Here is a 12,243-nt window from a genome sequence, read left to right as displayed (position 1 = left end):
GTGCTGCCGAAGAAGCCTTGGCGAGTTGCTGCAGTGCATCTTGTAGATGGTGCACACCGCAGCCACGGTGCGCCGGTGGTGGAGGGAGAATGGTTAAAGGTCTTTTTAGGTAAGCTCGTAATAAAATAGGCAAGAAAATACTCTCAGAAATTTCTGTCACAATGTAATTTATGTGAAGAGATATCACGCGGGTAACCTTTGCTCTCCGGGCAGTAAACTGGGATTGAAGGGCATATTTTATGATCTGTTGTGTAACGTGTGTAAGGGTGGCCTGTCAGCACTTTTGGTTCACAGTAACGAGTGACACATGATAACACAAGCAGTAAGCTGCAGCACATTGTATCACAGGACACCTCATTTGGCTTTTCCTCACTGTTCTCCTGATGGTGTTTATTTTGTTGTGTCTGATTAAGGGACTCTCTTACCTTCCAGTTGTGGCGAAGGTTTCACATCGATCCTTTCTGTGTTCAGTCGCTGGTAGCACGGTTGTGTAATTCAGTGCAGGGTTTCATATTTGCAGCATTTGCAGTTGTGCTGAGCAAAGACCGAAGCAGGCGACGTTACTGTGAAATGAAAATGCTGACAGTCACCCTCACACACGTTACAGACCAGCCGATAAAACATGCCCTTCAATCCCAGCTTACTGCCCCGAGAGCAAAGATTACCCGCGTGATATCTCTTCACATAAATTATACTGTAACAGAAATTTATCAGAGTATTTTCTTGCCTATTTATTTTTCTCCCTACTGAGAATAACTGTATTTATTGTAGGTTGCTCAAATGTACCTGTGAAACTGAAATCCCATTGGCTAATAATCTCATGCACTCTACAAGTAATTCCATTGTGTCCACAATTGTGACCTGGATCCATTTTGCCAACACTAAAATAGGCCAAACAGCATCAATCTCGGCTCACCAGTACCAGTATACTCAGACTGGTATCTTGATTAAATTATGCAGGCAGGAGAAATGATTCATTTTGTAGCTACTTTATTGAAACCGACTGTGGCTATCTTGCTAACGATGCTGTATCCTTGGATTGTAAACAAATACCGTTACGTTTTAATCCAAACATTTACAAAACATAAAGGACCAGGGTGAATCCACAAATGTAAAACTTGGTATGGATTTCTTGATTTAAAATTATTGAGCAATATTTAATGGTTTTTGAGTGGGCCATGATCTGAGGTAATGCTTATAAGGTTGTGACATGCGATTTAATTTGTTGGTTGAACTTGTATTTTGTCCGTGCTTGTCCGTCCAATGCTGGTTCAACAGTTTAAAGCTGCATTCTTCCTTTTGCATAGGACGATGGATTGAAGACCATGGAGTTGTCCACAATATGTTTTACAACACTAAAACTCTACTGAAACTACCGCACAAACTCACACTGAGCAAATCAGACTGGTGGGATAATGGAGTACTCCCACTATGGATCACAGCTCAAAACCAGGTCTGTTCGCACTCTGCAGACACACAAACCACATTTTCCTGTCTGCCTTATTCTAGCATTGGCAGAAAACCATCGGTTAACACCAAAATTAAAACAATGTTGATTGGGCAATTTAGACTTCAATGTAGTCGTATCATGTTCCAAAGGTTAAACTTTACAATGCATATCTTTATTTAGAATACTTGGTTTGCAATTTATTAAATTTTACACTGTTCTGTTCATTAACAAACTTTCTATTTTCCTTTCTTAGGCTAACAATCCATAGAGATCCCATGCACTGGGATGTGCCCATTAGACGATGTGTAGGCAGGGTCAGGGGAAGGTCATCTCATTTAAATACTGTCATTGCCCACCAGAATGAACGGGGCATAAAATGCATCACTAGGCAGCCTCTTGCCGCCCCACCCCCTTTTCTCGTCAACACTACTTGGGGAACAGTATGAAGTAGTGGAGCGATTCACAGGCTGGCTCTGTCTGACAGGCCGTGACCTTAACACTGCTTCCACTGTTATCCCAGTCGATAGGGGGCAGTCCTATACTGTGGGAGGGTTTGATGGATTCCCACAACTGGTACGTTGAGCGGGATGGGGGGGCCTACCCACACCCACCAGATGAAAATATCCCACTGGAGGGAGTCGGGATAAATGGTTCATTGTCGGGTTGGCAATCAGTAACCCAGTGGGGTGCCGCAGGGATCAGTGCTGGGACCCCAACTATTTACAGTCTATATTAACGACTTGGAAGAAGGGGCTGAGTGTAACGTGGTGGTAGTGAACATGCTTACAGACATTATTACACACTCAATCCCTGTTGCTGACGATACAAATATGGGAGGAAAAGCAAAGTGTGAGGAGGCACAAAAAATCTGCAAAAGGATAAAGACAGGCTAAGTGAGTGGGCAAACATTTGGCAGGTGGAGTATAATGTTGGAAAGTGTGAGGTCATGCACTTTAGCAGAAAAAAAATCAAAGAACAAGTTATTATTTAAATGGAGAAAGATTGCAAAGTGCTGCAGTACAGCGGGACCTGGGGGTTACTTGTGCATGAAACACAAAAAGATAGTATGCAGGTACAGCAAGTGATCAGGAAGGCCAATGAAATCTTGGCCTTTTTGCAAACAGGATGGTGTATAAAAGCAGGGAAGTCTTGCTACAGCTATATAAGATATTGGTGAGGTCACACTTGGAATACTGTGTGCAGTTTTGGTTTCTGATACGTCCTTACTACACAGAATAAATGCACATGCTTGAGAGAAGGTCAGTCTGTGACCTGTCTTTTATTCCTTAGCACTCAAGTGATGAAGGTGGGTGGAGCTTCCCCTTTTATACCTGAAGGTCCAGGTTAGGAGTGTCTCCCACCTAGTGGTCAGTGTTCTCATGGTGTACAACTTAGGTCAGATTATACATGGGTTACAATGCTGGTTGAATACATGACATCACCTCCCCCCCCAAAGTCTTATTGGGATCACAGGTTGAGTCTCTCTGGTGGTTTACGCTCCCTTGTAGAGCGCCTGAGTTGGGGCTCCGGTTGTTGGGCGCTGGCCTGAGTGTCTGCTGTTTGCAGTGTCTCAGGCCTGTCCGGACTGCTCACAGTGACTGGGCTCTCCTCCCTTTGGTTCTGGTGTTCGGTCACCTGTGGTGGAGTAAACTCTATATCGTGTTCTTCCTCTGCTTCTTCTATGGGGTTGCTGAACCTCCTTTTTGTTTGATCCACATGTTTGCGGCAGATTTGTCCATTGGTAAGTTTAACTACCAGAATCCTATTTCCCTCTTTGGCAACCACAGTGCCTGCGAGCCATTTGGGCCCTGCAGCGTAGTTGAGGACAAAAACAGGATCATTTACATCAATACATCGCGCCCTCGCATTCCTGTCATGGTAGTGATATTGTGACTGGCGCCTGCTCTCGACAATTTCTTTCATGGTGGGGTATATAAGGGATAATCGGGTTTTGAGCGTCCTTTTCATTAGTAGCTCTGCGGGTGGAACCCCTGTGAGCGAGTGTGGTCAGGATCTATAGGCCAACAGGAGGCGTGATAAGCGGGTTTGTAGGGAACCCCCTTGGAATCTGAGCATCCCCTGTTTGATTATCTGCACTGCTCGTTCTGCCTGGCCGTTTGAGGCCGGCTTGAACGGTGCCGTTCTAACATGGTTAATTCCATTGCCTGCCATGAAGTCCTGGAATTCAGTGCTTGTGAAGCACGGGCCATTGTCGCTGACCAAGATGTCCGATAGACCGTGGGCGGAGAACATTGCCCGTAGACTTTCTACCGTGGCAGAGGATGTGCTTGAATTTAAAATGTCACACTCGATCCATTTGGAGTAGGCGTCTACTACAACCAAAAACATTTTCCCCATGAAAGGACCTGCGTAGTCCACATGGATGCGTGACCAAGGCTTGGCGGGCCATGGCCAGGGGCTAAGGGGGGCTTCCCTGGGCGCATGGCCCAGCTGGGCACACGTGTTGCACCTGCGAACCCAAAGTTCCAGATCTGCGTCTATCCCTGGCCACCAAACGTGTGACCTGGCAATTGCCTTCATCGTGACAATGCCCGGGTGCCCATTGTGGAGTTCTCTGATGAACACCTCTCTGCCCATCTGGGGCATGACTACGCGGGTTCCCCACAGTAGGCAATCGGCCTGAATCGAGAGTTCATCCTTGCGCCTGTGAAATGGTTTAAATTTCTCAGGGCATGCCCTGTACGTGGCTGCCCAGTCCCCATTCAGGACACATTTCTTGACTAGAGACAATAGCGGGTCTCTATTTGTCCAGACTTTAATCTGACGGGCTGTCACGGGTGAGCCTTCGCTTCCGAAAGCTTCAACAGCCATGACCATCTCAGCAGCATGCTCGGTAGCCCCCTCAGTGGTGGCTAGTGGGAGCCTGCTGAATGCATCGGCGCAGTTTTCGGTGCCCGGTCTGTGCCGAATTGTGTAGTCATAGGCAGCTAACGTGAGTGCCCACCTCTGTATGCGGGCCGATGCATTTGCATTTATGGCCTTGTTGTCGGCCAAAAGGGACGTTAGGGGTTTGTGATCTGTCTCCAGCTCAAATTTCCTGCCAAACAGGTATTGGTGCATTTTCTTTACCGCATATACACATGTGAGCGCCTCCTTTTCTACCATCCCGTAGCCCCTTTCTGCCTGGGACAGACTCCTGGAGGCATAAGCTACCGGCTGTAACTGACCCTTGGCATTGACATGCTGCAACACACACCCGACACCATAGGATGACGCATCGCACGTTAACACAAGTTTCTTACATGGGTCATATAGCGTTAACAGATTGTTGGAACATAACAAATTGCGTGCTCTATTAAAAGCCCTTTCCTGGCTTTCCCCCCAGACCCATTCGCGACCTTTGCATAGGAGCACGTGTAGCGGCTCTAGCAGCGTGCTCAATTTGGGAAGGAAGTTACCAAAATAGTTCAGGAGCCCCAGGAACGAACGCAGCTCCGTCGTGTTACAGGGTCTGGGTGCTCTCTGGATCACTTCCGTCTTGGATGCAGTAGGGCTGATCCCGTCTGCTGCTACCCTCATCCCCAGGAATTCTACCTCTGGAGCTAGGAAGACGCACTTCGCCTTTTTCAGTCGCAGACCTACCCGGTCCAGTCTGCGTAGCACGTCCTCAAGGTTGTGGAGGTGTTCTTCAGTATCGTAACCCGTAATGAGGATGTCGTCCTGAAAAACCACTGTCCCTGGAATCGACTTGAGGAGGCTTTCCATATTTCATTGGAAGATCGCGGCGGCCGAGTGAATCCCGAATGGACATCTGTTGTACTCAAACAACCCCTTGTGTGTCGTGATGGTGGTCAGCTTCTTCGACTCACTCGCCAGCTCCTGGGTCATGTAAGCTGAGGTCAGGTCCAATTTTGAAAAAAGTTTGCCACCGGATAGCGTCGCAAAGAGGTCCTCCGCTCTCGGTAGCGGGTACTGGTCTTGGAGTGACACCTGATTGATGGTGGCCTTGTAATCGCCACATATCCTGACCGACCCATCCGCCTTGAGCACCGGCACAATCGGGCTCGCCCAGTCACTGAATTCGACTGGCGAGATGATGCCTTCCCTCAACAGGCGGTCCAATTCGCCTTCTATCTTTTCCCGCATCATGTACGGCACCGCTCTGGCCTAGCGGTGTACTGGTCTGGCGTCCGGGTTTATGTGAATCACTACTTTGGCCTCCATGAAAGTGCCAATGCCGGGTTGAAATAATGAGTCAAATTTGTCCAGGACCTGTGAGCATGATACTCGCTCCACAGAGGAAATTGCATTGACATCGCCCCATTTCCAGTTCATGCCAGCAAGTCAACTCCTCCTCAGTAGTGCGGGACCGTCCCCTGGGACAATCCAGAGTGGCAACCTATTCTCCGAATCTTTGTGGGTCACAACTACCGTGGCGCTGCCTAGCACCGGAATGATCTGCTTTGTGTAAGTCCGTAGCTGTGCATCAATCAGCGATAATTTTGGCCTCCTGGCCTTGGATACCCACAACTTTTCAAACTGTTTGATACCCATCAGGGACTGGCTGGCACCCGTGTCTAACTCCATTGATACTGGGATGTCATTGAGGAGCACTTTCATCATTATCGGTGGCGTCCTGGTGTATGAACTGTATACGTGCTCCACACGAACTCACTGAACTTCAGCTTCCAGCGATTTCCCCCAGTGTCCATTTCTGCAATTTCTGCAGGTATTTTGCTCATCTCTGCAAACTCCGGCTGAATGTATGCCTCCACGCCTCCAGCATGAGTTGCGGTTTGAAACAAAAGGTCCCTTGCCAGTCGATCGTCCCTGACTGCCCCTGTTATTGTCCTTGAGTGCACCATTAACAGGTGTTGATGGCTCCATTACTGGCCGCATTGTCCCTTGCAATGGCGTGAATCGCTGTTCAGCTTGCCATTGTCTCTGTCGAACTCCCCCTCTGGGTTCGACTACATGTTGGGGCATGCCTGACTGCCTTTGTCTGCCTGGAGAACTGTGTGCTGCTTTAACATTGTTGAATCTCTGTCCCAACCATTCCTTAACACAGTACCTCTCGTCTGTTCTGCTAGTGGCCATGCTCGCGTGGTTTAAGTCCCAGTTTCTTGTCGCCATTGATACGTCCTTACTACACAGTATAAATGCACACGAGGCCCATGCTTGAGAGAAGGTCAGTCCGTGACCTGTCCTTTATTCCTTAGCACTCAAGTGATGAAGGTGGGTGGAGCTTCCCCTTTTGTACCTGAAGGTCCAGGTTAGGAGTGTCTCCCACCTAGTGGTCAGTGTTCTCACGGTGTACAACTTAGGTCAGATTATACATGGGTTACAATGCTGGTTGAATACATGACAGTTTCCATATTTACTTGCTTTGGAGGCAGTTCAGAGAAAGTTCACTCGGTTGATTCTGGAGATGTGGTGGTTGACTTATGAGGAAAGGTTGAGTAGGTTGGGCCTCTACTCATTGGAATTCAGAAGAATGAGAGGTGATCTTATCGAAATGTATAAGATTATGAGGGGGCTTGACAAGGTGGATGCAGAGAGGATGTTTCCACTGACAGAGGAAACTAGAACTAGAGGGCATTTAGGACCGAGATGAGGAGAAACTTCTTCACTCAGAGAATTTTGAACCTGTGGAATTCTCTACCACAGAAAGTTGTTGAGGCCAGTTTGTTAGATATATTCAAAAGGGAGTTAGATGTGGCTTTTATGGCTAAAGGGATCAAGGGGTATGGAGAGAAAGCAGGAATGGGGTACTGAAGTTGCATGATCAGCCATGATCACATTGAATGGTGGTGCAGGCTCGAATGGCCGAATGGCCTACTCCTGCACCTATTTTCTATGTTTCTATGTTAACAGCTAGTCAGTGACCTACTTACAATTGGTTGACAGTTAACCACCAACAATTATTTAAAGTTAGAAAATAAAGTGAAATTTCAGCTTGATAAAAATATCTCATCATAGGCAGTGCCTCGGAATCGAGGAAGACTTGCTTCCACTCCTGAAGTAGTTCTTTGGTGACTGAACAGTCCAATATGAGAGCCACAGACTCTGCCACAGGTGGGACAGATAGTCGTTGAGGGAAGGGGTGGATGGGACAGGTTTGCTGCATGCTCCTTCCGCTGCCTGCGCTTGGTTTCTGCATGCTCTCGGCATTGAGACTCGAGGTGCTGAGCGCCCTCTCGAATGCACTTCCTCCACTTAGGGCGGTCTTGGGCCAGGGGCTCCCAGGTGTCAGTGGGGATATTGCACTTTATCAGGGAGGCTTTGAGGGTGTACTTGTAGCGTTTCCGCTGCCCACCTTTGGCTCGTTTGCCGTGAAGGAGCTCTGAGTAGAGCACTTGCTTTGGGAGTCTCGTGTCTGGCATGCGGACTATGTGGCCTGCCCAGCAGAGCTGATCGAGTGTGGTCCGTGCTTCAATGCTGGGGATGTTGGCCCGGCCGAGTACGCTGATGTTGGTGCATCTGTCCTCCCAGGGGATTTGTAGGATCTTGCGAAGACATCACTGGTGGTATTTCTCCAGCGACATGAGGTGTCTACTGTACAGGGTCCATGTCTCTGAGCCATACAGGAGGGCGTGTACTTTCAGTACGACTTACCCATTGCTTACCAGTGAGTTGCCATATCTCACCAAATTCCTGTTTTAAAGTCTTCACTCTGCAATTCACTAGTTAGAAGTTCACTTTCTCTGTGCTCGAGCCCCACTATTCTTTATTCCAATGTTGTTTGTCTCTCCAAATCCTCTCTGTGCCTTTCTACTCTTCCCTGATGCTTCTGGTTCCCCTCCCTCTGTCAAATGAACCCGACCCCGCAGCACTAGTTAACCCCTCTGTCCTGATCACCATGTACAGGGCCCTCCTGCCCTTAAACTGATCCCAGTACTCCAGCAATCTGACGCTCTCCCTCCTGCACCATTTCTCCAGCCAGGCATCAAGCTGCTTTATCTGGCTGTTCCTATATGACCAGCATGTGGCACTGCGATTATTCCAGAGATTACCACCTCTGAGGTCCTCCTCTTTAGTTTCCTCCCCAGCTCCTGAAACTTGAACCTCAATCCTTTTATATCCGATGCTATAGGTTCCCAAATGAACTACAACCTCTGGTTGTTCCTCTTCCTGCTGTAGAATGTTCTGTGATATCTCTAACCTGGCACCAGGGAAATAACACAACATGCAAGGCCAACATTGGTGACTGTAGAACTGCCAGTCCATCCCATAATTATTGAAGCCTTATGACAACTGCATTTCTGCACATTGCGATGCTCCCTCGCTCCACCCCACGCAGTCCAATACGCCACGATGGTGTGGTTTGTGCATACCCTCCACTCACATTCACATGGTCCATCTCCGACTCTTCCCTTCCATTTCTGGGGTTAGGGTGACTACCGGTATCCACTATAAGCCCACTGACTCCCACAGTACACTTCCTCCCGGGTTATGCAGGAAGGGTGAGTGGGGCCGGGGTTATGTAGGAAGGGTGAGTGGGGCCGGGTTTATGTAGGAAGGGTGAGTGGGGCCGGGGTTGTGTAGGAATTGTGAGTGGGGCCAGGGTTATGTAGGAAGGGTGAGTGGGCCTGGGTTAAGTTGGAAGGGTGAGTGGGGCCGGGGTTATGTAGGAAGGGTGAATGGGCCTGGGTTATGTAGGAAGGATGAGTGGGCCGGGGTTATGTAGCAAGGGTGAATGGGCCTGGGTTATGTAGGAAGGGTGAGTGGGGCCGGGGTTATGTAGGAAGGGTGAGTGGGCCGGGGTTATGTAGGAAGGGTGAATGGGGCCGGGGTTATGTAGGAAGGGTGAGTGGGCCGGGGTTATGTAGGAAGGGTGAGTGGGGCCGGGTTATGCAGGAAGGGTGAGTGGGCCGGGGTTATGTAGGAAGGGTGAGTGGGGCCGGGTTATGTTGGAAGGGTGAGTGGGGCCGGGATTATGTAGGAAGGGTGAGTGGGCCGGGGTTATGTAGGAAGGGTGAGTGGGGCCGGGTTATGCAGGAAGGGTGAGTGGGCCGGGGTTATGTAGGAAGGGTGAGTGGGGCCGGGTTATGCAGGAAGGGTGAGTGGGCCGGGGTTATGTAGGAAGGGTGAGTGGGCCGGGGTTATGTAGGAAGGGTGAGTGGGGCCGGGGTTATGTAGGAAGGGTGAGTGGGGCCGGGGTTATGTAGGAAGGGTGAGTGGGTGGGTTATGTAGGAAGGGTGAGTGGGCCGGAGTTATGTAAGAAGGGTGAATGGGTGGGTTATGTAGGAAGGGTGAGTGGGCCGGGGTTATGTAGGAAGGGTGAGTGGGTGGGTTATATAGGAAGGGTGAGTGGGGCCGGGGTTATGTAGGAAGGGTGAGTGGGGCCGGGGTTATGTAGGAAGGGTGAGTGGGGCCGGGGTTATGTAGGAAGGGTGAGTGGGGCCGGGGTTATGTAGGAAGGGTGAGTGGCCGGGGTTATGTAGGAAGGGTGAGTGGGGTTGGGGTTATGTCGGAAAGGTGAGTGGGGTGGGGTTATGTAGGAAGGGTGAGTGGGCTGGGGCTATGTAGGAAGGGTGAGTGGCCGGGGTTATGTAGGAAGGGTGAGTGGCCGGGGTTATGTAGGAAGGGTGAGTGGGCGGGTTATGTAGGAAGGGTGAGTGGGCTGGGGCTATGTAGGAAGGGTGAGTGGGCGGGTTATGTAGGAAGGGTGAGTGGGCCGGGGTTATGTAGGAAGGGTGAGTGGGCCGGGGTTATGTAGGAAGGGTGAGTGGGCGGGTTGTGTAGCAAGGGTGAGTGGGGTCGGGGTTATGTAGGAAGGGTGAGTAGGGCCGGGGTTATGTAGGAAGGGTGAGTGGGGCCGGGGTTATGTAGGAAGGGTGAGTGGGGCCGGGGTTATGTAGGAACGGTGAGTGGGCGGGTAATGTAGGAAGGGTGAGTGGGGCCGGGGTTATGTAGGAAGGGTGAGTGGGGCCAGGGTTATGTCGGAAGGGTGAGTGGGCGGGTTATGTCGGAAGGGTGAGTGGGGCCGGGATTATGTAGGAAGGGTGAGTGGGCCGGGGTTATGTAGGAAGGGTGAGTGGGCGGGTTATGTAGGAAGGGTGAGTGGGCCGGGGTTATGTTGGAAGGGTGAGTGGGGCCGGGGTTATGTAGGAAGGGTGAGTGGGGCCGGGGTTATGTAGGAAGGGTGAGTGGGGCTGGGGTTATGTAGGAAGGGTGAGTGGGCGGGTTATGTAGGAAGGGTGAGTGGGCCAGGGTTATGTAGGAAGGGTGAGTGGGCCGGGGTTATGTAGGAAGGGTGAGTGGGGCCGGGGTTATGTAGGAAGGGTGAGTGGGGCCGGGTTTATGTAGGAAGGGTGAGTGGGGCCGGGGTTATGTCGGAAGGGTGAGTGGGCGGGTTATGTCGGAAGGGTGAGTGGGGCCGGTGTTATGTAGGAAGGGTGAGTGGGCGGGTTATGTAGGAAGGGTGAGTGGGGCAGGTGTTATGTAGGAAGGGTGAGTGGGGCCAGGGTTATGTAGGAAGGGTGAGTGGGCCGGGGTTATGCAGGGAGGGTGAGTGGGGCCGGGGTTATGTAGGAAGGGTGAGTGGCCGGGGTTATGTAGGGAGGGTGAGTGGGGCCGGGGTTATGTAGGAAGGGTGAGTGGCCGGGGTTATGTCGGAAGGGTGAGTGGGGCCGGGGTGATGTTGGAAGGGTGAGTGGGCCGGGCTTATGTAGGGAGGGTGAGTGGGGCCGGAGTTATGTCGGAAGGGTGAGTGGCCGGGGTTATGTAGGGAGGGTGAGTGGGGCTGGGGTTATGTCGGAAGGATGAGTGGCCGGGGTTATGTAGGAAGGGTGAGTGGTCGGGGTTATGTAGGAAGGGTGAGTGGGGCCAGGGTTATGTAGGAACGGTGAGTGGGGCTGGGTTATGTAGGAAGGGTGAGTGGTCGGGGTTATGTAGGAAGGGTGAGTGGTCGGGGTTATGTAGGAAGGGTGAGTGGGGCCGGGTTATTTAGGAAGGGTGAGTGGGGCCGGGGTTATGTAGGAAGGGTGAGTGGGGCTGGGTTATGTCGGAAGGGTGAGTGGGCCGGGGTTATGTAGGAAGGGTGAGTGGGCTGGGGTTATGTAGGAAGGGTGAGTGGGCCGGGGTTATGTAGGAAGGGTGAGTTGCCGGGGTTATGTAGGAAGGGTGAGTGGGGCTGGGGTTATGTCGGAAGGGTGAGTGGGGCTGGGGTTATGTAGGAAGGGTGAGTGGGCTGGGCTTATGTAGGAAGGGTGAGTGGGGCCGGGGTTATGTAGGAAGGGTGAGTGGGCGAGTTATGTAGGAAGGGTGAGTGGGCCGGGGTTATGTAGGAAGGGTGAGTGGGCCAGGGTTATGTAGGAAGGGTGAATGGGCCGGGGTTATGTAGGAAGGGTGAGTGGGCCAGGGTTATGTAGGAAGGGTGAGTGAGGCCGGGGTTATGTAGGAAGGGTGAGTGGGGCCGGGGTTATGTCGGAAGGGTGAGTTGCCGGGGTTATGTAGGAAGGGTGAGTGGGCAGGTTATGTAGGAAGGGTGAGTGGGGCTGGGGTTATGTAGGAAGGGTGAGTGGGGCCGGGGTTATGTAGGAAGGGTGAGTGGGGCCGGGGTTATGTAGGAAGGGTGAGTGGGCGGGTTATGTCGGAAGGGTGAGTGGGGCCGGGGTTATGTAGGAAGGGTGAGTGGGGCCGGGGTTATGTAGGAAGGGTGAGTGGGCCGGGGTTATGTAGGAAGGGTGAGTGGGCGGGTTATGTAGGAAGGGTGAGTGGGGCCGGGGTTATGTAGGAAGGGTGAGTGGGGCCGGGGTTATGTAGGAAGGGTGAGTGGGGCCGGGGTTATGTAGGAAGGGTGAGTGGGCAGGTGTTATGTAGGAAGGGT

At 51.4% G+C, this 12,243-nt stretch overlaps 1 protein-coding gene across 1 annotated transcript in view; it reads left to right on the top strand.

Annotated features, from left to right (window-relative positions):
- The window catches only part of LOC139281578 (ectonucleotide pyrophosphatase/phosphodiesterase family member 7), a 103,605-nt gene that overhangs the window by 11,122 nt on the left and 80,240 nt on the right, over window positions 1-12,243 (top strand). The window contains exon 2 of the mRNA XM_070901732.1: window positions 1,308-1,453. Within this exon, the coding sequence (XP_070757833.1) occupies window positions 1,308-1,453 (146 nt within the window). The remainder of the gene's footprint in view (window positions 1-1,307; window positions 1,454-12,243) is intronic.

This window comes from Pristiophorus japonicus, chromosome 15, assembly GCF_044704955.1.
Source record: "Pristiophorus japonicus isolate sPriJap1 chromosome 15, sPriJap1.hap1, whole genome shotgun sequence".
Taxonomy (NCBI): domain Eukaryota; kingdom Metazoa; phylum Chordata; class Chondrichthyes; family Pristiophoridae; genus Pristiophorus; species Pristiophorus japonicus.
The sequence above is the reverse complement of the archived record's forward strand: the minus strand, read 5'-3'. Positions and strand labels throughout refer to the sequence as shown.